Source organism: Triturus cristatus, chromosome 5_2 (assembly GCF_964204655.1).
Source record: "Triturus cristatus chromosome 5_2, aTriCri1.1, whole genome shotgun sequence".
NCBI lineage: Eukaryota > Metazoa > Chordata > Amphibia > Caudata > Salamandridae > Triturus > Triturus cristatus.
In genome coordinates this window covers 961,889,175-961,916,946 of record NC_140588.1, presented here as the reverse complement: position 1 = coordinate 961,916,946, position 27,772 = coordinate 961,889,175, and the positions used below count along the sequence as shown (strand labels likewise).

The window sequence follows — 27,772 nt, the reverse complement described above, 5'->3', positions numbered from 1 at the left end:
TGAAGACTATAGCCAGATCACTAACTGGCTTGGCCAGAAGACCCTCGAGACAAAAATGAGTCAAGCCATCTGTACTAGAAACTCATGTTTGTTTTTGAGACGTACGTACAAGATTACTCACATTGTTTTCAGTGACAGGTACTTCGGCAGTGGCAGTCACTTCCGGTGCTTTACAAACTTTTACAATAACAAACGATGGGCACCGCCACGTACCAAGGAATCATAAGGGTTCCGCCCAACAAAAGGCAGTATAAAGAGTACTGACAGGTGTTCAGAGAGCACATAGTATAGTCTGTCACAAGCGTGATGCTGTTAATTGTATACACAATACGCGGACCAGCCAAGACACAGCACAGGGTTTTTCGGCATACAGAAGAATGAAAACAGAATGCGACAGGGAAGTCGAAGTGGGGCTGACGTGGTCATGCATACTGTTGAGAACAGAGGAGTTGACATGCTACAAAACATTGCAGTATACGAAATGGCATTAGGTTTCAGGTGAATATGCTTGAATACACGAGGCACATGACAACTTGTTAACAGAGACTGTGAACCGACAGAGGTGTGCATAGAGGAGGGCAGGCAGGGGTGTAAAATGAATATCATACAAAGAGCGACAGTTTGCGCTCTATAAATGCCACATTTAATTTAATTTAATTTCATACAACAGCCGCATACAGAGAAAGGGGGTGCTCTGGGCCACGCAAGGCACAAGAAGGCAGGGTATGCGACTTTGGTACCTTATCAAGGGTGACAGGCTCCAAACAAGCACTATCACGTCCACATGTTTATCACTCAGAATGAGGGTGTACGAGGACATGTAGTGTAAAGCATTGTCCACTGAGAACACTGTATGCGTGGTCTTGTAAGCATTGTGCACTCAGAATAGCGTACACCTGGGCTTGAAGTCCGTGTCCACTAAAGGCAACATACACGAGCTTGAGCGCACAGATGATACCGGTTCCGGCAGCATGCACAGTGTTAGGTAATAGTAGGTGACAATGTATAGGGCAGGGACTGAATATTCTACTGCGGGTGGTATACACAGACTAGCACTGTAAATTGGCTGTTTGTGCAGTCAGTGAGACTGAAGCGTGAGATTTCCTAGAAATCAATATGATATCACCAACTCATCAGATGGGTGGAGCGGGGGGGGGGGGGGGAGGTTGTGGATGAAAAAACGCAGGACAAGGTGGAAACTCGACTGTGATGGGGGAGTGGCGTGTTATCATAACAGAACAACAATATGAGTTTTGGTGTCCACAAATGGATAGAACCATACGCCATAGTATAAGTAAAGACAGGAAGAGACTACCATTGCCTACTGCGGCGCCAGTCAACATACTAGGTAATGCTCTCCAAAGTATAAGAAACAGCCGCAGGCAAGTGCCCAAAGTTTCAATAAAGTAATGCGACCCTTGACCTTCCCTGGCAGGTCGCTCCCCCCCCCCTGCTGCAGCTCCGCCTGCACCCCCGCTGTCGTCTACTGCCGCCGTTGTAGTCGAGGCCCTCCACCACCCGTAGGCTTCCACTTGCGCCTCATCCCTGGTGGCCAGTGGTGGCCTTAGGTTCGTATCCGCTCTGTTGTGTGTGCCTGTAACTGTCTGCCCGCTCCTCTTCTGTGCCCCCCGCTCGCCGCTTTGCTTCTGTGCCGCCTTTTGATTCTGTACCCCTTGCCAACTTCTGTGCCCCCTTTTATTCTGTACCCATTGTGCTGACTTCTGTGCCCCCTTTTATTCTGTGTCCCTTGTGCTGACATCTGTGCCCCCTTCTTGAGTCCGCGCCCCTTGCCTGTCTCCTTTCCCCGGTCCCCGCCGCTGCTTCCCCTGCGGCCCCACCCCCTCCGCGCCCAGTCGCTCCACCGACACTCGCCTCCCAGCTGCTCCTCCCTTCCCACCTCCCCATACATGGCGGCCTGCGCGGTGAGGAGAGCGACCCTTGACCTTCCCTGGTAGGTCGCTCACCCCCCCCCGCTGCAGCTCTGCCTGCACCCCCGCTGTCGTCTACTGCCGCCGTTGTAGTCGAGGCCCTCCACCACCCGCAGCCTTCCACCTGCACCTCATCCCTGCTGGCCAGTGGTGGCCTTAGGTTCGTATCCGCTCTGTTGTGTGTGCCTGTAATTGTCTGCCCGCTCCTCTTCTGTGACCCCCTGCCCCCCGTTCTGCTTCTGTTCTCCCTTTTGATTCTGTACCCCTTGCCAACTTCTGTGCCCCCTTCTTGAGTCCGCACCCCTTGCCTGTCTCCTTTCCCCCATCCCCGCCGCTGCTTCCCCTGTGGCCCCGCCCCCTCCGCGCCCATTCGCTCCATCCGACTCTCGCCTCCCACCTCCCAGCTGCTCCTCCCTCCCCACCTCCCCATATATGGTGGCCGCAGCGCGGTGAGGAGAGCGACCCTTGACCTTCCCTGGTAGGTTGCTCTCACCCCGCTGCAGCTCCGCCTGCACCCCCGCTGTCGTCTACTGCCGCTGTTGTAGTTGAGGCCCTCCACCACCCGCAGGCTTCCACCTGCGCCTCATCCCTGGTGGCCAGTGGTGGTCTTAGGTTTGTATCCGCTCTGTTGCGTGTGCCTGTAGCTGTCTGCCCGCTCCTCTTCTGTGCCCCCCTGCCCCCGCTTTGCTTCTGTGCCCCCTTTTGATTCTGTACCCCTTGCCAACTTATGTGCCCCCTTTTATTCTGTACCCATTGTGCTGACTTCTGTGCCCCCTTTTATTCTGTGCCCCTTGTGCTGACTTCTGTGCCCCCTTCTTGAGTCCGCGCCCCTTGCTTGTCTCCTTTCCCCCGTCCCCGCCGCTGCTTCCCCTGCGGCCCCGCCCCCTCCGCCCCCATTCGCTCAACCCGACACTCGCCTCCCGCCTCCCAGCTGCTCCTCCCTCCCCACCTCCCCTAAGGCAAGCCTGGACCACGCCCAGCGCCAGAACCCCTGCCCCCGCAACAGCCAGGAAGACCGCCTCCGCTACGACGCCAACACCCTCGTCGCTCTCAATCCAGGAAGAACCCACACCTGCTGCAAGGCCGGCCCGAAGTGCACCCACGGTCCCTTCGCCTGCCGCAACTGCAGCTTCTCCTGCCTCGAAGGCGCCGAGACAACCGCAACAACGGATCCCAACCAGCTCAGATGCATCCTGATCAACACCCGCTCCGCATGCAAACACGCAGTCGAGCTCTGGGACCTACTCTACACCGCATCCTCGGACGTCGCCTTCCTGACCGAGACCTGGATGAACGAAGCCTCCTCTCCGGACATCGCCATAGCCATCCCCGACGGGTACAAGATCAGCCGCAGAGACCGCATCAACGGAGCCGGAAGAGGGGAGAACAACTACAGACAAGGTTACAAGGAACCTCCTGAGGCACAGCCGGGAGTAGGCAGCAGACAGCGCTTATTCGCTTTTTAAACGGGTGGAATTGTTTTAAATTACTCACTCACCCTCTCACTGTCCCAGCTCCCTCACGCTCTACAGGGACACGCCCACTCTGAGGCCACGCCCCCTGCAACCAGTAGTTAAGCGCGCTGAATCACGAGCGCGTTTAGATTACAAGGAACCTCCTGAGGCACAGCCGGGAGTAGGCAGCAGACAGCGCTTTGCTCGCTTTTTTAAACGTGTGGAATTGTTTTTAAATACCCACTCACCCTCTCACTGTCCCAGTTCCTTGGTGTGCAGGTACTCCCTCACTCAGCGGAACCAGCGCCGGGAAGAGAAATCGCCGTCATACTCCTCCCGCCTTCCCTCACGCTCTAACAGGGACACGCCCACTCTGAGGCCACGCCCCCTGCAACCAGTAGTTAAGCGCGCTGATTCACGAGCGCGTTCAGATTACAAGGAACCTCCTGAGGCACAGCCGGGAGTAGGCAGCAGACAGCGCTTATTCGCTTTTTAAACGGGTGGAATTGTTTTAAATTACTCACTCACCCTCTCACTGTCCCAGCTCCCTCACGCTCTACAGGGACACGCCCACTCTGAGGCCACGCCCCCTGCAACCAGTAGTTAAGCGCGCTGAATCACGAGCGCGTTTAGATTACAAGGAACCTCCTGAGGCACAGCCGGGAGTAGGCAGCAGACAGCGCTTTGCTCGCTTTTTTAAACGTGTGGAATTGTTTTTAAATACCCACTCACCCTCTCACTGTCCCAGTTCCTTGGTGTGCAGGTACTCCCTCACTCAGCGGAACCAGCGCCGGGAAGAGAAATCGCCGTCATACTCCTCCCGCCTTCCCTCACGCTCTGACAGGGACACGCCCACTCTGAGGCCACGCCCCTTGCAACCAGTAGTTAAGCGTGCTGATTCACGAGCGCGTTCAGATTACAAGGAACCTCCTGAGGCACAGCCGGGAGTAGGCAGCAGACAGCGCTTATTCGCTTTTTAAACGGGTGGAATTGTTTTAAATTACTCACTCACCCTCTCACTGTCCCAGCTCCCTTACGCTCTACAGGGACACGCCCACTCTGAGGCTACGCCCCCTGCAACCAGTAGTTAAGCGCGCTGAATCACAAGCGCGTTTAGATTACAAGGAACCTCCTGAGGCACAGCCGGGAGTAGGCAGCAGACAGCGCTTTGCTCGCTTTTTTAAACGTGTGGAATTGTTTTTAAATACCCACTCACCCTCTCACTGTCCCAGTTCCTTGGTGTGCAGGTACTCCCTCACTCAGCGGAACCAGCGCCGGGAAGAGAAATCGCCGTCATACTCCTCCCGCCTTCCCTCACGCTCTAACAGGGACACGCCCACTCTGAGGCCATGCCCCCTGTAACTTTTCCCCAGACTATATCAATGTGTAGTTTCCGGAAGCGCAGCGGACGAGCGCAGCGGGCGCGACGAATGCGCGCCGAAGGCGCGCTGAAGGCAAGCTCGTCTGCGCTCGTCCGCGCCGAGTCCGGGCACAGGGCAGTACCCCCTATCCCCCAGTCACCAGAGCTCAGGCACTACTCTGCTGAAACCCTACACAGCTTAAGACCTCCTGCCACGAACTGTTCACGGCACCTCCTCTCAGCTGTTGACATTCCTCAAAATTGTCCCAAGTGTAACTCACTACTCAAACCCAAGCCTAAAGCCGATACAATCCACGAGTACCATATGCTCCTGTTAAATTGCAGATCCCTGCCGAAACACAGGACAGAAATCGCACTGTTATTAGACGAACTCACTCCGGACGTAGTTTTCCTGACGGAAACATGGCTTACCACAGATTCCGATCCTGCCCTAGTCAGCGCTCTCCCCCCTGGCTTTCAAATTACTCGCTACTCGCCAGGACCGTCCTGGTGGGAGAGGTGGAGGTCTAGCAATTATTCATAAAGAACAGTATCAATGTCGTGTGATCCCTGAAACCATTCCCGATTGTGAGAGTCTCGCTTTTAGCATTAATTTCTCCTCGAATAACTGCCTCTCCGGTTCCCTCATTTACCGCCCTCCAGGTCCCCTTAACAATTTTCACCTTTTTCTCCCCCAGATTGTTGCAGAACGCGTTAGTACCTCGTCCAATTTCACTCTACTAGGTGACCTCAACCTTCACTTTGACTCTGTATCGGACCAGATGGTCAACACATTGTTGGACGACCTAGCCGCGATACAACTCACCCAATACGTCAAAACCCCCACCCATGTGAAAGGTCACTTACTGGACCCGGTTTTTAGCAATTGCTCTAACCTCATAGTCGATTCACCCTCCCCGCTCCCCTGGACAGATCACTTTTTGGTGCCCTTCACATGGTCTACATCTAAGTGTCCACCGTGCGGACCTACTACTAAATTCATCCGAGCTTGGTCCCGCCTCTCAATCGACGACTGGTCCTTGAAGCTCGCCTCCAATCCACCTCCTTACAATGAGGACCCAGGCCTAGCCAAATAGGCCTATGCTGACTGGATCTTGCAAACGCTCGACATTACCCTCCCTAAAAATAAAACCACGCTAAAACGCTCCCACAAAACGGCTCCCTGGTATACGGAGACTCTCAGGGATAAGAAACGCCAGTGTAGAAAAAACGAAAGACGCTGGCGTTTAGACTACTCTTCAGAAAGCAAAACTAGCTACCGAGAGTCAATTTGCGAATATAAAGCGGAAGTTAAACTCGCCCAGACCACCTATTTTTCTAATAAAATACTCAAAGCTAAGTCTAAACCCAAAGAAATCTTCCAGATTGTAAAAACACTATACAAACCCCCTACGAGCCTGCACGACACAAAATCCCCAACTCACTGCAATGATGTAGCTGAGTTCTTCCATCAAAAAGTCAATAACATCTACTCCTCCTTTCTCCCCAGCAATATCCCATCCCTAGCTCAGTCCAACACATCATCTACCACCCCCCTCCCTCAGCTTCATTCTATTTTAGACCACTTCCCTCTCCTGGATATCCCTACCCTGGAAGCCATAGCTCGGAAAGTAAAAACTGGTTCTCCAGAAGATCCAGCCCCTCCAGACATCTTAATGTCTGCATCGCTAATCACACTGCCAATTATCAGGGATGTACTGAACGCATCGATCATCTCTGGCTTAGTTCCTCTGGCATGGAAACAAGCCATGGTTCGTGCATTACTAAAAAAGCCCAATCTCGACCCGTCAGATCTTAGTAACTACCGGCCTATTTCCCTGCTCCCGTGGATGACTAAAATCTTAGAAAAATATGTCAACTCCCACCTGGTAAACTTCTTAGAAAACGCCCAATTGTTAGACGTCACCCAGACGGGCTTCAGACCCAAACATGGAACTGAGACCGCCCTCCTCACGGTCACGGAGGAATCGAGAAAAATCCTGGATCAGGGAGGATCAGTGGCAGTGATCCTCCTTGACCTCAGCGCGGCCTTCGATACGGTCAGCCATGATACCCTCCTGCATCGTCTGTCCAGCGTCGGAATCAAGAACAAAGCCTGGCGCTGGTTTAAATCTTTCCTGGAGGACAGATCCTTCCGAGTCTTTGACGGTGAGGCCGTCTCCACCAGCAGACCTCTGGGGTGTGGAGTCCCTCAGGGCTCCTCTCTAAGTCCTGCCCTTTTCAACATCTATATGAGGCCACTGGCCGACGTCGTCCGCCCTTTTGGGATTAAGATCATCTCCTACGCGGACGACACGCAGCTAGTGGTCTCACTGGCACAGGGAGCCAACCCTCCCATGTCAAGCGGACTCAGAGACTGCCTAATAGAAGTAAAAAACTGGATGTCCTCATCGTCCCTAAAACTGAATGGGGACAAGACGGAACCGATGCTCCTGGGCCCCTCCAACCCCCTCCTCCTCAATTCCCTCTGGCCATCCGTCCTAGGCCCCCCCCCAGAACCCAAAGATAACATCAAAAGCCTTGGGGTTTGGTTGGACAGTTCCCTTTCATTTAAGACTCAAGCCACTAAGCTCTCGGCATCCTGCTTTGGCCTCCTCAAAATGCTGAGGAAAATTCTGCCTCTCCTCCCTATGGAAGCCAAGCAGGTAGTCACACAGGGTCTGATACAGTCCCGCTTGGATTGTAACAATGTGCTATACCTCGGCGCACCAGACTACACCCTACGCAGACTTCAGATAGTGCAGAACTGCGCGGCCAGACTACTACTCGAAATCCCTCGCAGTCAATCCGTTAGGGCCGGGTTGGCTAAACTGCACTGGCTGCCAGTGCGTCAAAGAATTAGTTTCAAAGCCATGTGCATTGCTCACCATTCCTTTTGGGACACAGGCCCCTTGATCACCCGCGACCTAGTCACCCATTACATACCTACCAGAAACCTCCGTTCTAACCAAACTTTCCTGGCGACACTTCCCAGAATAAAAAAGTCCAGGTCAGGCGGCAGGACGTTCACCTATAACGCCGCTAAGTCCTGGAATGCTCTCCCTCCGCATCTCAGAGCCAATTCCAACCACTCGTCATTCCGTAAGGAGTTAAAAACCTTCCTTTTTAACCTTCCCTACTAGGCCCTCTCAGCCACCTTATTAGGTTCCTCTCCAGTATCTATTAGCGCTTGGACGCCTCTGGGCAGCAATTCGCGCTCTATAAATATACTTCCATTTCCATTTCCATTTCCAAGCCTCGCACTCAACCCACCGACCAAGCCCACTAACCCCGACGATGGTGCACTCACCCTCGGACGCTGGATGAACGACTGCGCCAACACCTTAGCCCCACTGAAAATGCCCGCCAACAGAGACACCAGCAAAAGAGCCAGCTGGTTCATCCCGGAACTCCTATCTTCAAAGCGCACCTGCCGGAAATTGGAGAACATATGGCACAGCAACAAGACACCGGACAGCCGCGCTGCCCACAAAGACGCCATCCGCAACCACCACCACCTCATCAGAAATGCCAAAAGGATCTTCTTCTCAGACCGCCTTGACAACAATGCACACAGCAGCAAGGAGCTCTTCAACATCGTGAAGGAACTCTCCAACCCCAGCTCCAGCGCCAACGACATCCCGCCATCGCATGCCCTGTGCGACTCCCTGGCCACCTTCTTTCGCCGCAAGATCACCGACATCCATGACAGCTCCAACCCCCGGACAACCCCTACAGGCCTCGACACGCCGGACCCACCGCACCCCACCAACCACGACTCCCTGACAACCTGGGCCAACGTGAGCATCGAGGACACAATCCACTCCGGATCCCCGTCCGACCCTCTCCCACACCACATCTTCAACAAAGCCAGCAAATCCATCACACCCCACCTGCGCAACATCATCAACCTCTCCTTCGAGACCGCTACCTTCCCTGAGAACTGGAAGTATGCAGAGATCAACGCTCTACTGAAGAAACCCAAGGCGGATCCGAGCGACCTCAAGAACTTCCGTCCCATCTCCCTACTTCCGTTCCCAGCAAAGGTCATCGAGAAGATAGTTAACATCCAGCTCTCCCGTCACCTCGAAGACAACAACATCCTGGACCCCTCCCAATCAAGATTCCGCAGCAACCACAGCACCGATACCGCCCTCATCGCCGCCACAGACGACATCAGGATCCTACTAGAAAACGGCGAGACGGTGGCCCTCATCCTCCTGGATCTCTCCACCGCCTTCGACATCGTCTGCCACCGCACACTACGCACGTGCCTCCACGACGCAGGAATCCGTGACAAGGCCTAGGACTGGACCACCTCCTTCCTCACTGGCAGAACTCAGAAAGTCCGCCTCCCCCCGTTCCGATCCGAAACCTCCGAGATCGTCTGCGTCGTCCCACAAGGATCCTCCCTCAGCCCAACGCTGTTCAACGTCTACATGGCACCACTAGCACGCATCGTCCGACAGCACAACCTCAACATAATCTCCTACGCCGACGACACGCAGCTGATCCTCTCCCTCACCAAGGACCCTCTCACCGCCAAATCCAACCTCCACCAGGGAATGAAGGCCGTTGCCGACTGGATGAAGGAAAGCCGTCTTAAGCTGAACTCAGACAAGACGGAGATCCTCATCCTCGGGCCCAACCCCTCAGCATGGGACGACTCCTGGTGGCCCGCATCACTGGGGTCATCCCTGGCCCCTACCGACCACCCACGCAACCTGGGAGTCATCCTCGACTCGAAACTCACCATGACCAAACAAGTCAACGCAGTCTCCTCCACCTGCTTCAACACCCTCCACATGCTCCGCAAGATCTACAGATGGATCCCGACAAACACGAAGAAAACGGTCACCCAGGCCGTAGTCAGCAGCGGACTCGACTACGGAAACGCCCTCTACGCCGGAGCCTCGACCAAGCTCATCAACAGACTGCAAAGAATCCAGAACGCATCTGCACACCTAATCCTCGACATCCCGCGCCGCGACCACATCACCCTCCACCTGAGGAACCTGCACTGGCTCCCCATCGACAGAAGAATCTCCTTCAAGCTCCTGGTCCACGCACACAAGGCACTCCACAAAACCGGCCCAGCCTATCTCAACAGTCGACTCTCCTTCTACGTACCCAACAGGAAACTCCGCTCTGCTGACCACGCCCTGGCAACGGTCCCGCACATCCGCAGAACCACATCCGGAGGCAGGTCCTTCTCCCACCGCACCGCCAAAACCTGGAACACCCTCCCCGTCTACCTACGACAAACCGAAGACCTGCTGACCTTCCGAATACGACTCAAGACCTGGCTCTTCGACCAGTAGCAGCAGCACCCCCCTCCTGCCCGCCCCCTCAGCGCCTAGAAACCCTCACGGGAAAGTAGTGCGCTTTACAAATGTTTTGATTGATTGATTGATTGATTGACTAACTGGCCCCAAACGTGCATTAAAGTTTCAGCTTTTTTTTACCCCCCCCTTTTCATCTATTTATTAGCTATCATGAGAACTGAAGCTAAAGATTTGTCGCTTTCTGCATGATGTACAATACAATGTACAAGTTGTATCCATCAGATTCACAACGTCTCTCTGTGTTTTCTTGCCAGTTTCATTGTCAAAATTAGTAAATTAATACGACTTAATAAAGCTACTTCTCAAAGTAGAACATAGATTTCTGGGTCCCAAGGCAATTAATATTCACTTGCAGAACAACACAATTGTCAAACAATAGAGAAATGGAACCTTTCAGCATTTGACACACACAATTAACTTCTAAGAACTAAAATGCATACGCATTTGCAAAACGTTGGTCTGAAACTCGGGCTAACAAGGACAGCGGGGGAAGTATGAATACACATATGGATAGTTATACTTGGAACAAAAGATACAACTATTTGCTGCACATGATCCTCCTCCTTGCCTCAATGAGGGAAAATCCCCAATAAAATCAGAGGCACACCACACACAACTGCGTGTGCTATCAGCTAATCGTACCCTTCTGGTTCAGTGATCGCGCCTCACAAAATAGTTTACTTTGAAAACAGGGTAGACTTGTGTGCGGTTTCAATCAGGATGAACCGTAAACACAATACCAATTATAATACAGTAATAGATCACCAGCTCTGTGCAACTGCCTGCCTTTACTGCAGGGAGGGGTTAAACCACACTACAAGGATCAACAGCGTAAGGGCACATCCCCTCCTGCCCGCGGAGCAGTGTATGTGGAGCCTTCAGAGCCCCATCATGGAAACGGCAGGTGCAGAACTGGAAAAGTGTTGTACATTTACTCTTCTATAAAAGGCCACACTTACCCTCCGCGTGGAGACTCCGACGGCACGGAGGCCCAGCAGGAGCATTTTGTGCAAGGTCCTCATTGTTGCAACGGACTACCAGGGTTGAAAAGCAGGGTACTTATACTGCGCCCTCTCGCTCGAAAGGAGGGCAGCTGGGAACAAGTTCTGGCGTCCCGCGACTGCTGCTAAATATTAAAAAAATAAAAATAAACGGAGCGCAGTGAGCCTAAATCGGCGCCGCACTCCGAATTAAAGTAAATCAGCACTGTAAAAAAAAAAAAAATACATGCCTCCGAATGGTGCGCACGAGAGCGAGCACCAGGGCACGATCATTTAAAACACATGTCGCCCCTGAGATGCGGGAGCTGCTGGTGTGTGCGCGCGGTTGCGACCAGCAGCATATGTTTCCAATTATCACGCCCGCGTCTGGGCACGATAATTGGAAACATATGCTGCTGCTGCGCTTAACCGCAAGCATTAGGCCGTGGGCGTGCACATGGGTGGGACAAAAAGAGGCTTTGGCCAATTGCGTGCTGTCTTTGTTAAAAAGACGCATGCAAAGGCCAATAGCCTGGGGCAAAACTACAAGCACACGCGCGAGCATGTGGTGTATTTCTGAAACCCCTTACTTAGAGTCAAGCTGAGCAGCGCATGTGCGCTGTGCTAGGCTCGACCTAAAAATGAGTGTGAGACCCGCGTTGGGCACTCCAAAAGCGGTCAAATGATGATGGAGGGCCCTGCGGCTATGTGCCGCTATATCGACTTCGGCCATATCGAGAAAAAGCTGAACAACTTAAAGCGTGGCAGAGCAATGGATAAGTAACTCAATAGTAACTATAAAACCTTTTTATGACCAAGCTTGAAGAAAAACCTATAAACACATCAATATAAGTAGGTTATGCCATCACAGCTGTTTACCGGAAAACAGAAGCGAGGGTATCATGGACAAGCACAAGAACTACTAAAGCGTCTCGCAATTAAGAACTAGACCAAACGTTAGGTGCGCCATGTTGCAGGGATTCTACACATATACAGAACTATGTGCAGGAAACCAGGACTTCAGCGTGTAGTGGTGTACCAAAATACCCACCTCGGTACCCAGATCCCCTATCCGGCTAGCTATAGTGTCTCATTCGTTCTCCGTACTACTGCGAAGCTACCAATGATTAGACATCCTAGAACATGTTACTCCCTCCTTTCTCAGGATACGTGGGAACAAGAACACTCTTTCGTTCCAACTCTCGTACTTGTCCACAACATGAGTAAATAGAGTCAAAGTATAGTAAATTTTAACTAACGTGCTCTATAATGCAATACACGAGCCAGTACTAGCAGCAAAATGTATAGGATCAAACAAATCAGCATGGTTACAATTCCATATAGAACAAAAGTAGAAATCATATTATAATGATAGTGACTATACCGCCTTGCTACCCTCCCTTTGCTAGACGCTAGTTTATTATATTTTTAGAAGACCTCCAGACTTTGTCAGGGGACCCCATACCTCCGAGTTCAGATGCAGGAATTTACATCTCCAGACAAGCCCAGCTCTTCTATCCTGGAGAGCGTTTTCTTCAAGTGCCTTAACATGCATGCACAGCAATATTAAAAGCACCAGATTTCCAGGGTTGCAGCTGTGTTCTATGTTATGGTTAGGGACGTGAGACTGACCAAAGTAATTCAACAGAGCTCGTTGTTTTTTTTTACCTTGAACACACTGTTCAGACAAGGGGCAGAGTGTTCAACCAATTACATGAAATGCAGACAGTTCTCATGTGAAAGCAAGCAAGCAAAGTGTTTACCAGAAATGGGCCATGTAGTAACGTGAGCAAAAGCGGCAAAATGGCGTCCAACTTATGCTAACTTAGCAATGTCTGTAGGTGTGTCCTTATCCTCACTACAGGTGCAAATAACAAGCATAATTTTAAAAAATGAGTGAAGAAAACCACACAGTTGCTGTTTTGTAGATGTCTGTTGTGAGACTGAACTTCTTCACATTTGTTCTATTAATTATAAAACAATTATTTTGATAATACATTCAGGATTGAAGGTTAATGGGACTGGCTGTGTTTGTTAGGATGACCAGGAGATACTATATTTCAATCTTTGCTTTACAAGTTGATAAATCTTTGGGAGTTGCGGTCTTGCTTGACTTTAAAACTGTTGGAATGATATTTCCTTTTCTATTACCAGTGGTTATAACAACATGACAAGAGTTGCAAGCATGGTGGCCAGTGGCGTGGAGCCTTATAGTCATCATAGCCGAGCACCTCCATGCCCAGTAGCTCTGCCTGAGCACACAGTTTTTCAGGTTCTCATCCTGCTTGGGACCTGTAAGGACAGTGTTGCCAAATTGAAAAAGGATTGTGAGAAAGGAGTTAGTTGCGTGGTAAAGATAGTTCTCTCCATTGGTTCTTCTGTCCATGGATATATTGTCTCATCACCACAATCTTCACCTCTTATCACACCACAGTTCAGAGTTGTAGCTGGGTAATCCGTAAAGTAAACCAGTGGCTGTTACCTAACAATTGATATGAGAGGCAGGTCCTTCAGAGCATGTACGTCGTCACTTGGAGTTTTTCTCATAGAGAGTAAAGCCCAAGGACCTGATGGACACCAACTTGTTTGCTAAGGAATGTAAGTGAAGATTAGTAAGGGACAAGTTCATGACTTCCTGGGAAAAGTTAAAGCTTTGCAAATCCCTACATACAGTGTGCTTTCAATTTTAATATTAAAACGTAACCTCACAATAGAGATGAAACAGCAGAAACTACATGGACGTATTAAAGCTACTTAAGGTCATTTAGGAGCATAAGCAGTAAACCGGTCTTCAAACGCACAGTAGTGTTTTTTTCTTGACACTGAGCCCTAGTTGATCCTTTGACTGGATATCCCAGGTTTGGACCTGACAGTCTTGTGAAAATCACTTTAAGATCAAATTTTTATATCATGGCTTAAAACCATTTTGTATTTGGTTGTGTTCTGATACCTTTGTCTACGATTGTTGGATTTACTTTTCATGGATACCAGAGTGAAAGGATGAATTACAAGCATATGCTAACTTACTGCTTTCTATGTAGGTTTCACGTTGCCATGCGTTATTGCTGGAGAACCTGGCTTGCCTGGATCCCCAGGTGTCCCGGGATCACCAGGTATGCCAATAGCTGTTATGTCTTCTCATTTACAGTGTTTTGCATGTATGGGCATCATATAGTTAATCTTGTACATTTATCGTTGGGCTACTACTTTCTATGATACTGCATGCCACTCCTTCAATGAGTGATTTTAAAATTTTAAGATTTTAGTGTATATTGTGTGTTATAACTTGTATGGTAAAATTGGTAAAACCTTCCGAATGCTTCATAAAAAATTGTGTATTTGATAACTCCATATGCCACATATATCATATAAAAATATCACTAAATGAATACAGAAATATTTAAATGTAATGCACCCCAGACGAACAAAAACCCTAAATTTCTGCACTAATGGTTGACACAGTGCTATTTAATCGGCAATTATATGGTACAAAGGTATAGATAAAAAAATATATGCCCAAAAAAATAAACTTGAGAAAGTTTTTCTTTTTAAGTAAAATTGCAAAAAAAAATGGCAAAGGTTTTTCATCAGTTTCCCTTGGGCAGGGAGATTGTTCCACAGGAGTGCCCTCGCTGTTTCAAAGCTTATATACTGAATCTTAGCAGTGTTTTGCAGGTAAGACATATTAAGTCAATTATGTTTTGGGATTTGTGCGAAAATAAGAAAGCAGACTGAAGAAAAATAAATCCACTTCTTTGTTGGTAAGAAAGAGAAGCACCAGCCACACTATGCCAGCTGTAGCAGTTCCGAACAGCCACTGTCTTCCCTGCTCACCACATTCTAGTAGAACATACCATACCAAAAAGCATGCGGACAAATACGAAAGAAACCATACAAGAGTTAAGAAACATCCTAATAATACCACAGTGTGGTTCGTCTACTTGCATTTTTGTCTTACCCAGTGCTTGATTTGAGCCAGTGGTTTCCGGTGCTCGGCATCGGCACTTGATTGCCAACACCGTATTTCTGACAGTCTGCCACATGGTGGAGCTACTCATTTAATTTAGATATGAGAGAACAACTGTTGTTTATGAATACATTGTACACTAAAAAGTACTAATACCTGCCTCCCCAGCCAATCCTTTGGCTTTGGGGACCAGGAATAATCTAAACTGTCTCACTTTCAGGTGAGAGAGATGGATAGTAGCTGTTTTGGCAGCGATGACCAGGGCAAGCAACAGAGGCCTCCTGGTCAAGGCCTTGGCACATATTATTTTACAAATGAAGCACTTACTTACACTCTTCTTGTAACTTACGAAGGTTTTCTGAGTAGATCCATATCTGTGAGCAAATCGTTTCACCACATTTTGGATTGTCTTTTCATGCAATACTTCATTAAGGATAATCTTCACTCTGTTCATGGCCTGATCATCTTAAACTGTGGTGAACAGGGACCACTGAATTGCAGGAGTGCTGCCACTTTTCTTCAATGACTTCGAGAGTATAAGATAGACATATGTAGCCCTAGTCCTAATACGTTTAAGTGCACTTATCTTTCACACAGTCAAACAATGCTCCAAGTATTTAATCTGTTTCTTATTACTATAAGGGACCACAGTGATCATATGAACAAATCGTGGATATATTAATTAGAGAAAAGATACTTGGACATTTAGGGATTTATTCATTTTAAAATGTTAGTTATGGAATAGTCTGAGTCTTCAAAACAAATTGCTTTAGAAAATATTAATTTTACTACAAACTCTGGGGCACTATGAGATCAGGCAATGTAATTTGTTTAGATGCACTTTTAATAGAGATAATTTAATTTAAATAACTATGTTCTCTTTTTCTTGTGTAAAAAAAATATAACTGTTTGGTGACATTGTGCATCCCAGTGACTAAAAGTGGATTCAAAATCTGTCTTACATGCAGTTTACATCAACATATAAAAATTGAATTTTGATCCTTTATGTATTAAATAGACGTCTCCATGTTGTGTCGACTTGTTTCAATAAATAGATAATTTGGCAAGTCTTATCTATATGATCTGTCATCACATGTATGAACACATATTTGAGGCACCTACTTAATGAGTGAAGCATTAAAACGTTTTCCACATTTGTATAGATATACATTTTTAGAGAAGTACAACTGCCTTAAATAACCAGCTCATGTACGTATTTACTGTACATTAAAAGAAATACAGATTGTTAAGCCGTACTAAATATGTTGGACCAGAAATGTTAGGCAGTTTCATATGAAGCTATTTACATTTTATGTTTCTCAAAAGGAAACATCATGCAGTAGTATGAATAATACATAATAATAATAGTATAAGTTAAAATAACAGTATTTGATATGGTCATACATGTATCTGCATGCATGTCCTTATTTTCATTAGACACCCCAATAAAATCGGAAAAGTCACATAAGAATACAGACACACTTACATAGGAATTTAAAGGAAAAGTCTACATAATATCCATAGCATTGACAGGGTGGCTTCCGATAGCAGTGCAATTGTCCAAAGTGTCTTTCATACTCGTTGTACAGAGGACTTTAATGCTGTGTGAAACTGTCCATAGAGGTGTTAGTAATGAGCTGTACAGCTTCAGTGGAGGCTGGAGACTGTAATGCAGTTTAGAAGCATTGTAAGCATATTTAGCAGACCGGGAGAATAACATGAAAGCAGACAATTCCACTGCATGAAATACAGTTGATTGATAATCAACTGTAGTCCATGTGAATTATTAAAAAGTCACCTTGATTTGTGCCCTGAACTTGTGTCTTTACTTTCCTTCAGGCTCGAAGGGTAGCAAGGGTTTTCCAGGCATTCCAGGCCTACCAGGATTTGGCGGATCCAAAGGACAGCCAGGAGATCCAGGTCTACTCGGAATACCAGGGCCTCCAGGTTAGTATGAAGATCACCACCAATCGATAAGTTGTTATAGATATTGATATCAATTGTCCCCTCATTTTCAGAATGAAAATATACAGTTCTGGGTCTAAATGTAAAATATCAATTCCACCTTTGATTTTTGGTTTTCCAAATCTGCAACCATGTCTGCACTAATATTTGAAATGTGATCCTAAGAAATGATCTTCTAATTACTCCTCTTCATCCGCATGTTATTGTTTGTTTTATGTTATAATTTAATAAGCATGTTTTATTGAAGTAATTACCTAGTTGAAAAAATATAAAATTGGAAGTGTCTAGCTGCAAACACAGTGGCCACTGTTTTGTGGGCAACAATTATCATTCCAGCCTTCTAGTGGGAGCGAGCTGGCTCTAGGGATTTAACTGGCCTTGAGCCATCGACAAACAGCTCCTCAAGGAAGCACTGAGGGACAGGTGCAGCTGGTTAGCGTGGTTGGACTAAGACCAACAATACTCCTGTGTCCTCGGGTATACCTGTCGGCGAAAGATTGGGCTGACCACGAAATGCTCCCCAAGTTGGCAGTTGCCTTAACCAAACCCTGCTTCGACCCAGACCACTTAGTGATGACAGAACCAGAACACTGAAAAAGCAATGTTAAAAAATTACCAAAATGGTGAGAAAGAGGGCTTTGTTCATGCCCACTCACCCGCATGAAGGACACAGACGAAGAAGGTGGCAAGACTATGACTGGTATGACTGGGAGCTAGCTCAGGGTCAGAAGGAGATGATGGCAGTAGCTGATTTCATTAGAAAGGAGCTGAGGAAAGCACATAAATCCTCTGCAATGGTGGAATGAAGTTGGTATTGGAACAAAAAGTGATGGGCCTCAACTCAGCAGTAAAGACGGGGAAGATGGTATTCCGTAAATACAAAGATGTTAAAAGCAATTGGAAAAGGAGACTTGCGGTGTCGTGGAGTGCCAAAGAGTAATGAGAGGAGCTCTGGTCATGCTTGATTGGAAGATGGTGGTGATGGGAAACATGGGCCTAGCAGTGAACATCAAGATGTAAATGTTTTTTGCCCAGCTGTAGAGGTGCCATTCACAGGAGTGATGTATTGTTTTGAGGGGCATCTTTCATCGCTCTACCTCTCTAGGCATGATGAATATGTGAAGAGGGCATATAGGATGCCGTTTAGGTCTGTGTCTGCTACATTGACTGTTGAAGACCAACATCATAGTGCTTAAACTCTTCGATTACAGTGTCACTATAGTTATGAAACTGGTGGAACTGAAACACACTCTACTTATGCTAATATTTCCAGGCTTTGTTGCTGATACACAGTGCAGGTAGATGCAACTATAAATCTATCAGAAAGAGTTCATGACCTTGGCAACAGTGCCTACTCTCTGGAACTCTGCTAGACTCGATCCAGAAATGTTCAGAGTGGTTCTCCTGCATGTTGCTAGTTGGCATGTGCAAATCTGTGCCAATGTAATTTTGCTCCAACAGTGACGAGTGAAGCAGTATATAAGCACCCCCCCTGCATGTTGACGTCAGTTAATTTCTTTCCACTCCTTCAGTTGCAGTTCTGGAGCTTCTCCATGGTCCTTGACCAGTCTATTTCAAACATAATTTCTCCAGTGTGTAAGGGAAATTTCACCCTTTAATATGACAGGGTACCTTGCAGTTGAGTGCTTTAAAGATAGCAGAAGCAGACCAATGGTGCATTTCTGCCCCAACAAGGTAATTTTACTAACTACGCTACGTTAGAGATCCCAGTTCATCAATACCAAACCCCTCCCTAAGCACATCAGTCTTTTCAGCCCTTTCATCACAGAGGTTTTCAGATCCAAGAGACCTTGAGGACAGCAGGGACAAGGTTTTTGTTGCAGTAGTCTCCCCACTTTTTGACTAGTATTTGATGCAACTTTGACTGAAGTGTACATGGGCTCCTGCTAACCATTTTCCCAGTACCAGTGTTCTTTCCCCAAAACAAGACAACTGGTCACTTGATCCCCAAGTGACCAGGTCTTTAGCACCTCTGTAAGTCCCTAATACGTGGTACCTCTGGTACCTAAGGCAATGGTACTAAAGAGGGTCCCAATGAGCTGCAGCATAACTTGTGGCAATCTGAGGGACAGAGCACCAAACACATATGAACTGCCACTGCAGGCCGGGTGACAAGGTGCTCTTAAAAGTGAAAACAAGACATGGCACACACTTTTGTGCTATGTACCCTAAAACTGCATGTGATATTTGTATGTTACCCTTACAACAGGCCTTACAACCTGAGGCATTATATTACGTGTGAGGACATGTCCGCATCTCCCTGTGCTGGCCAGTTCAATTACTGACTGTTCAAGTGAACAGGGAAGCCATCTTAAGGTATGCACTGGGCACTGGTTAAAACCAGTTCCCCAGCTACATAATAGCTTCACTGAAACCTATAATGTTTGGTATCAAACACTTCATATTAATAAACCCACACTGATTCCACTGATGGATTTATTAATACATGCACCCAGATGGTACCGTAGAGGTACCCCTGAACCCTACTAGCCTTCTAGTGTGCTTGCTGACTGGTCCAGTTTAGCCTGCCACCACAGACAAGTTTCTGACCCCCTAGGAAGTGAGAGCTCTGCTCACAGAGGACAGAAACAATGCCTGCTCTGGGGAGAGGTGTTATCACATCCTCCCCTAGGAAGGCTGGCTGGAAAATCAGCATATCAAGGCAGGAAGCCTCAAAGGCCTCTGCCACCTTTGATATGCAAACAAAGGCTTCCCCATTTAGGATGGATGCCAACCCCCTGCCCTGGGCCCATTGGGCCCCAGGACAGGTGGGAAAATTAGCTATGCAGGAGACGTGTTGGACACACCTGAAGGGTGACCAAGCCTGAAGTGAACACAAATTTAGAAATTCCACCATCTTCTTTGTGGTGGAATTAGGAACTCTGGGACAGGTGATGGTCATCTAGGGGGGTGGAGTGACCCCAGGGGAAAGTAGCCCATTGGCTACCATCCCTCACTCCCCTTAACACCCCTAAATTGAGTATTTAGGGGACTCCCTTATAGAAGGACTTCAGATTTGATTTTGAGGGACACAAAAGAAGAAGTGGACAAAGAAGACTGCTGACCCGAGGAGGATTACTGACTTGTCGTCAAACCTGCCAGCCTGCCTTCTACACCTCGTGGAGCAACCAAATTGTCCTGTTGCTGTGTAGACTCCAAGCACCCGGATTGCTGCCAGTGCTTTGCCAATAGCCAGAGAAACTCCCTTTGAGGTGGAGGAGCTGCTCCCCTGCAGACTCACGCACCAAAGGAGCAAGACTCACCGATCTGCTGCCCACCGGGACTACCAACACAACAGCTGCTCAGGAACAGGTCAGATCTAGGAACAGGTCAGATCCATCAGCCCTCCAAGTGTGGGGATGCCAGGACCGACCAGGACCAAAACCACCAATACCAAGGGAACTGGACCCCTTGCAGCAGCCAAGGCTTAATGTGTCCAGACCGGACACCAGCGCAGAGGAAAGCTGAACTGCACATCGAGGAATTTCAGACGCTGCAACCCATATCTTGAGTGACCCAGCTGTCGTGTTTGGCCCTCTGCAGCAAAAACAAAGACAAAGCAGTGAGTCTTCGACTGCCGCCACCCGATGCCTCAAACCACCTCTGCACCCGCTCCCAACGGCCAGAGTCCGGAGGAGGTGATGGTGCCCACAAGAACAGAGCACACCCCAGAGTCTGGCCAGACTGGACTTCCAGTCATTGTAGGAAAGTGGCTCTGTATATACTGTTCCCAAATAGGTACAGTGTGTACAGAGTCCACAGCCCCCAGAGGTTTGGCAGAAGCTAAAGTTAGATATAACCTTATTCTCTAAAGTGGTAGCTTGGTCGAGCAGTAAGGCAGTATCAGAGGACAGTGTAAAGCATTTGGTGTACACACTCAGTCAGCAAATGGTCTCACACACTCAAGAACTGAACTCTAGGCCAATGGTTTGTATATAAAAATATATGATTGTTTTATTTTAGAGCCAACAATAGGTATCAAAATATACTTTCTCAGAATGAGATGCTTTAGTTAAAATACTTTTCAATAGGCAATAGTCTTTTGAACGCAATAGTTACAGTTTGTTGCAATTGGCAACACGATTCAAACACAATTATACATTGACCTCAATGGTAAATTCTAAGAAATGCAATTGATTACTTTTAGGATTACTTTTCTAACTCCAGGACTGGATCCTAGATTCAGTCCTGGGACAGTTCCTTGAAACAGGTGAGTAAATACGTTTTAGTTGCTGTTGTGATTTTTAAGCAATATTTTGGTATTTTATAAGTTGACATTTAGAAACTTTTTCTAATAAAATCACCAATGTTATCCTATGGGAGGAAATTCACTTAGCAGGTAAGTGGGGTTATGGTTACTTTTCCTAGCTCAGTGTTGGATCCCCTGGATCCAGCACTAGTGTACCACCTGTAAGCAGTTGAGAGAATGCGTTTAAGTTGCAGGTAAAGTATGTTCTCGTTACTTTTGTAATCCAGTGCTGGGCTTCTAGGCTCATTACTGGGACATCTATCTAAAACAGGTAAGTAATTACGGTTTCACAGTTGGTACAATTTTTAAAGAATATTTGTAGTTTGGAAAAATCGACACTTGGAAGAAATTTCACAGAAAAACAGTCAATGGTTTCCTATGGAGGAAAATTGAGTTAGCGGTACGTATGGTTGTAATTACTTTTCAGGGTCAGTGCTGGGCACCAAGATCCAGCACTGGGATCTCCCCTAATAGCAGGTGAGTATTTTCGATTTTGTTACTCGGTTGGTTTTAGGTGAATATTTTAAAGTTTAGAAACTCCACACTTAGCAGAATTTTCAAGTGAACCAGTCAATGTTACCCTATGGAAGAAAAGGGAGTTATAGGCTTTTGGGTAAGTACTCGACTGGCAGAGTTAAGGTTCTGGGCATAGACTCAGGGGTCTCCCAGGGTCAGGTAGGTACAGTTGTTACACCCTCAGCGGCACAGGGGCAGCCGGGTGCAGAGTGAGATAGGCTCTATGTTATCCTATGGGAGGCAGGGGGCCCGTGGTTGGTGGCTGCTGGCTAGCAGGCCATGCGGCTATGGGAGCCGGGCTCCTGGTCACTTGCTCAGGGCAAATGGGGAAGTAGGTTAGAGTAGGAGTTGCACTGTCAGGGCCACTCGGGTGGCTGGGTGCATGGTGCTTTTGAGCCGTTGGGCGCTCAATGGATTACAATGGAGAAGCTCAAGAATGAACAAAGGCTGCAAGCTCGGGGACGAAGATTCTTCAGGTGCGACCACCACTTCAAATGGTAAGCTGGGTAGTTGGAGGATAGGTAGGTACCCAGGAGTTGGGCACAGTGGGCCGCAGGGCGCCGGGTGCAGGGGTGCCTTTTGGTGTCGGGAAATCTTACCCTCTGTTGATCGCAGTTGGGGGGGTCCCTGGTTCTGAGGCTGCAGGCGTCATCAGGAGCGTCGAGGTGGGTCCTTGGGTGTCGGATTCGGGGTCACAGTCGCCGGGTGGACGTCCTCGTGGTCTTTGTCCACTCCAGCACAGGCCAGGCTTGGCGTGTGCAGAGTGTGCAGGGTTCGCGGTTCCTGGCTGCTGCCAGGGGTCAGTTACTTGCTTTGAGCAGTACCACTGCTCGTGGGAGTCCCAGATTCTTAGAGTCCCAAGGTAGCCAGGTCCTCTGGGTTTTTTGAGGTTGCTGGCCACGGGAGATGCCAAATTTGAGCAGGAGCAGATTCGAGGGTCGACAGGCCGGTAGGGCTGAGGCCAAAGCAGTTGTTGTCTTCCTCTTGTTAGCTGCTGCACAGCAGGTCTTCTTGCTTCTTGATCTTCTTTGCTGTTTCGGAATCTGGATCTAAGGAAGGAAGGTTCAGGGTGCCCCTAAATACTAAATTTAGGGGCGTTACAGGTAGGTAAAGGGCTGGGACCACTGGGTCCCTGCCCTGGGGTGGGTACACCCCCTATCCTGCCACTCTCCTGTGGGAGGGGGGCAGTGGCCTACTCCTGGTTGGGCATGGCTCCCCATCTTCAAGATGGCGAGAGCCCGGAGATCTGCTTCACCTCGCCTCCCCCACCTGAGGGGTGGGGTTGGCAGAGGCTGGCACACCCCCTGTCTTTCCTTGGGGATTCCGGCCAGTCTTTCCGCCAGAGTGGGGTTTAGAACCAGTAGGGGCCAGTTGCTGAGTACAGCAAGTGGCCATCCTGGGGGAGGAGACCTAGCACCTCGCCCAGGATGTGCATTGTTGCAGGCCCAGGAGAGCGGATGGCTCTCTACCCAGGGGTCCAGCAACATGTCTGCTGTGTGGCAGCCTAGGCAGTCCCTCAGACAAGACGTGGATTGTAGGTTAGGTTCAGGGGGCATCTCTAAGATGCCCTCTGTCGTGCATTGTACATTAAATCCTGCACTGGCATCAGTGCGGGTTTAATGTGCTGAGAAGTTTGATACCAAACTTCTCAGTCGTCAGTGGAGCCATCATGGTGCTGTGGAGTTCGTGTTGATGATCTCCCAGCACCATATACTCTTAAATGGCAGCACTGCACTTACAGTGCCCAGGAATGGACCTGGGTACTGTAGGGGCACAGGGCTCATGCTCCTGTACCCACACCACTGGCATAGGGCACCCAGCTAGAGGGGTGGCTGATGTATTCCAGGGCAGTGTGTGTTGTGGGCATGGCACACAGGGATGTGTGCCATGTCGACTCTCTGTTTTGTTCTATACCCAGACACTCAGCCTGCAAGGGCAGTGTGTTTGTGTCAGGGTGCAGGGCCTCTAAGGGTGGCACAATAAATGCTGCAGCCCTTAGGGGCCTTCCCTGGTCATAAGGCCCTGGGTACCTAGTGCACCATTTATCAGGGGCTGACATGTGGGCAGGGTTTGCCAATTTGGGTTTTAGGTTTCAGTGAAGCTATTATGTAGCTGGGAAACCCATTTTGATCAGTGTCCAGTACATACCTTTAAATGGCTTCCCTGTTCACTTGTACAGTCTGGAATTGAACTGGCCAACATAGGCGCATATCTGCTCATGCAGATGTGACCACACATGTAATATAATGCACCCTGCCTTGGGGCTGTAAGGCCCGCTGTAGGGGTGACTCATAAATATTCTATGCAGTGTTTGGGGACATGGTACACAAGTGTGTGTCATGTCATGTTTCACTTTTTAGAGCACCTTGTCGCATAGCTTGCAGTGGCAGTCTTTATGAGTTTGGTGCTGGGTCCCTTAGAGTGGCACAAGATATGCTGCAGCTCTTGGGGACCAGAGGGTTCCAGGGGTACCATTTACTAGGGACTTACAAAGTTACTAAATGCCTGGCTACTTGGGGATCAAGTGACCAGTTGTCTTGTTTTGGGGAAAGAACACTGGCACAGGGGACTTGGATAGCAGGAACCCAGTGCACTTCAGTCAATGTTGCATCAAATACCAGTCAAAAAGTGGGGGGACTATTGCAGCAAAAACCCAGTTTTCTACAGGGGTTTTGTCCAACACGAAGAGTATCAGTTGGGTTTTGTCAACGTAGGAGAGTATGTTGATGTGTGTTAGGTTCGCCATATATGTTGAATAACGTTGGGCTGAGTGATCATCCTTGGGAACTCCACATATGAGGTTCTTGACCTCCGACGTTTATGGTGGTAGGCTGACCTTTTATGTTCTCCCTGTAATGTAGGAGCAGATCCAGTTGAGGGCGGGTACTTGGGTGCCAGTTTTATGTAGTCTTTTGATCATGGTGGAGAGGGAGACCATGTGAAAGGCTGCTGAGAGGTCAAGAAGTATGAGGCCTCTGTATCTCCATGGTCGAGGATCAGACTAATGCCATCTGTGGCTGCTTTGAGAGCAGTCTCTGTGCTGTGATTGGGCATTAACCCTGATTGCATTGTGTCTAGGAGCTGGTGGGCATTGAGGTAGTGAGTGAGTTTTTTTGGGGCCTTGGCGGGGAATGGTTGGAGGAAGATAGAGAAGTAGGTTGCTAGTTGGGTGGGGTCTACCGATTGTCTCTTTAGCAGTGTGTTTATTCTCACTGCTAGGAACATGCATACGTGCTGTTTTAATTATATGTAAGCAGCTGTATAAAACCACAGAAATAAACACTTTAAGAAATAAACACTTTCAAATATGCAATGTCCTTCTTAGTGCTATGCTTCAGTGCACTATTCTAATAACTAAATTGGGTTTGAATTACCACTGTGTTCCTGAACTCTTTTTGGACTTTTAACTCAGAAAACATAAACACCACCCTCAGAGGAATTCTCAGTGGATTGTGTGGGGCTGTAGTTAAACTGGACTTCCCTCTTCAGTGAAGGGTGCACTTAACTAAGTCCTTCAACGCTTGTGTTAGGAACGACAGCCATGTAGACCTGGGGGTTCTAGAACCCTAGGACTTGTAACACTTCAACTCCTTCCTTCTGCGAAAGATGGATGAGGCCTTCATCATATTTCAGATCTGCACCCTGTCAATGCATTCCTGCAGAAGGACATATTCATCATGCTCACGCTAGCCCAGGTCTTGTCTGCCCTAGATGCAGTTGAGAGGATAGTTGCATTGGAACTGCAGCATGCTTATTTTTACATCCCTGTCCTATAGGCCCACAGGCGCTACCCGTTGTTCATGGTGGCCTGGAGCATTTTCTGTTTGCAGTACTTCCCCAATGCCTCTCAGGTGTTCATGAAAGTGATTGTGGTGGTTGCAGCACATTTACAGAGGTCGAGGGTACCACCCTTCACCTACAATGACGACTTGCTGTAGAAGTTATAAAGACACAAGTAGTCCCTGATGGGGAAGTGTAACCCTTGACTTCCACTGCAATTGTTGACACAACTTTTCACTAGTAAGGTGTTCCTAAGAGTGTGATGGCACAGTGAAAGTGGTCATATGTCAATCAAATTCCTTTATTCTAAGGTGTCTCCTCTATATATTTTCCGTTCTGATGATGAACCTACTCTGAATAATTGTGTTCATGGGTCGAAATGATGACAGACAACTAATACAGTGGACTGTTTTAAATTGATCTAGGTTCTGAACACACCCAATGGGAGTGTCTGCTTTTCCATCTGAATGGCCTTTTCAGTCACATGTAAATACTTGCATAATGTATAGCACTTGTGCACAAATTATTCACACTATCACTTTTACTCTGCCATCAGCACCTTAACTTTAAAATGGATCCATAAGTAGAGTTCTTGTTTGCAACAAGAAAATCTCATTATGAAATAACAATAACATTGTATATCGCTTTCTAAGCCTTACTAGTAAAGGTTTTTTGTAACCTATTGCCCGGTAAGTCAAGGGCTACGCTTCCCCCATAGGGATCACTTGTGTCTTTATAGCTTATCCTACCCAGGTCCCAAGGTTATTGGGTTGCCTCTTATTTTTTGAAAGACTTGCTGTTGAAGGCGTGCTCGACCCAGGATGCCGCCAACCACCTGCAGACATGCCATAGTTGGAGTTTAAAATCTCCCAGCCAAAGTCATACCTGACTCCTTTGCAGATGCTCCCCTACACCTGAGCTATTCTGAACACAGTACTGTTTCTGGCCTTCCACCGATAATAGTGTGTCCAGGACATTCAGGTTCTGATCTTGATGTTTCAGCTTCTGTCCTGGACCTCAATGCAGATGATTATGAGGCTGCTGGGGTTGTTACCTCCTACATCCTGCTGGTGACCCATGGCAGATGGCACATGCGGGCTCTGCAGTGGAACCTCACATCTCAGTGGGCAAAACATCAGGAAAATTTGTCAGACTATATTCAGATTTTTGAGAGGACTACAATAAAATCAGTACTGGTGGCTACTGGACCTTGATTGCATCAGAGGCAGCACCCGCACCGTATCCCACTCAGAGCTCACGGTGGTCACGAATGCATAACTACTGGGTTGGGGTGGCCATCCGGGGAAGTTGAAGATCAGAGGCCTGTGGTCTTGAGCAGAGACTCACCTACAGATCAATTTGTTGGAGTTGAATGTGATTTGCTTGGCGCTGAAGGCTTTCCTGCCCCATCAGTGTAAGGCTGGTGCAGGTTCTCACGGACCAATTCACTGCCTTGTGGTTGCTGTGCCGAAAGGCTCTGCACCTCTGGAAGTGGCTGGACCCGATCTCTCTGGTGGTGAACCACGTGGCAGACTCTTTAAACGCCACGATGGATGGACTCAGCCATTGGCACCTAAATGGCAGTTACACCCAGAGGTGACATAAGCTGTCTTCCAGAAGTGGGGGGAGCCTTGGTTCAGTCTTTTTGCCACAGCTTCGAAAGCGCAGTATCAGCACTTCTATGCGCTGGTTTTTACAATGCAGTTCTCCCTCTGAGACACCTTCCATCTAGAGTGGATCTCAGGAGTCCTGTATGCATATCTGCCACTCTCTCTGAAAAATGTCAGGAACATGCTGCTTTTTTAAAAAGGTTTGCAACATTTGTTTTCACTGAAATTCTTTGTGATGCGGCAGTGGGACTTGAACTTAGTCCTCACATTATTGATGTCCACCCCTTTTGAGCCGTTACATAATTGTCTCTTGAGATTTCTGACATTAAGGACAGTCTTTCGCATCGCTATAACTTCGGCTAGAGGTATAAGGCAAACTTCAGGTTCTTAATGTCAATCCACCCCTTCTTTTTTGATAAATTGGTTTATTCCTTACTTCTGAAAGTGTTTACTCTTTTTCATGCTGTCTCTACCTTCACCCTTCTGGCATTGTTTGCTACCCATCATCCTTCTAAGGAGGAAGAGAGACTCCTTAGTTTGGCTCCTAAAAGAGCATTGAGCTTCTATATTGATCGCACCAAGAAACAATGAGTGGAC

General features: G+C 48.1%; 1 protein-coding gene across 2 annotated transcripts in view; it reads left to right on the top strand.

Annotated features, from left to right (window-relative positions):
- COL4A6 (collagen type IV alpha 6 chain) overlaps positions 1-27,772 on the top strand; it is an 847,824-nt gene that overhangs the window by 615,826 nt on the left and 204,226 nt on the right. For both annotated transcript variants that reach the window (XM_085608162.1, XM_085608161.1), the window contains 2 exons: positions 14,109-14,180; positions 16,874-16,981. In XM_085608162.1, coding sequence (XP_085464288.1) covers positions 14,109-14,180; positions 16,874-16,981 — 180 coding nt within the window. The remainder of the gene's footprint in view (positions 1-14,108; positions 14,181-16,873; positions 16,982-27,772) is intronic.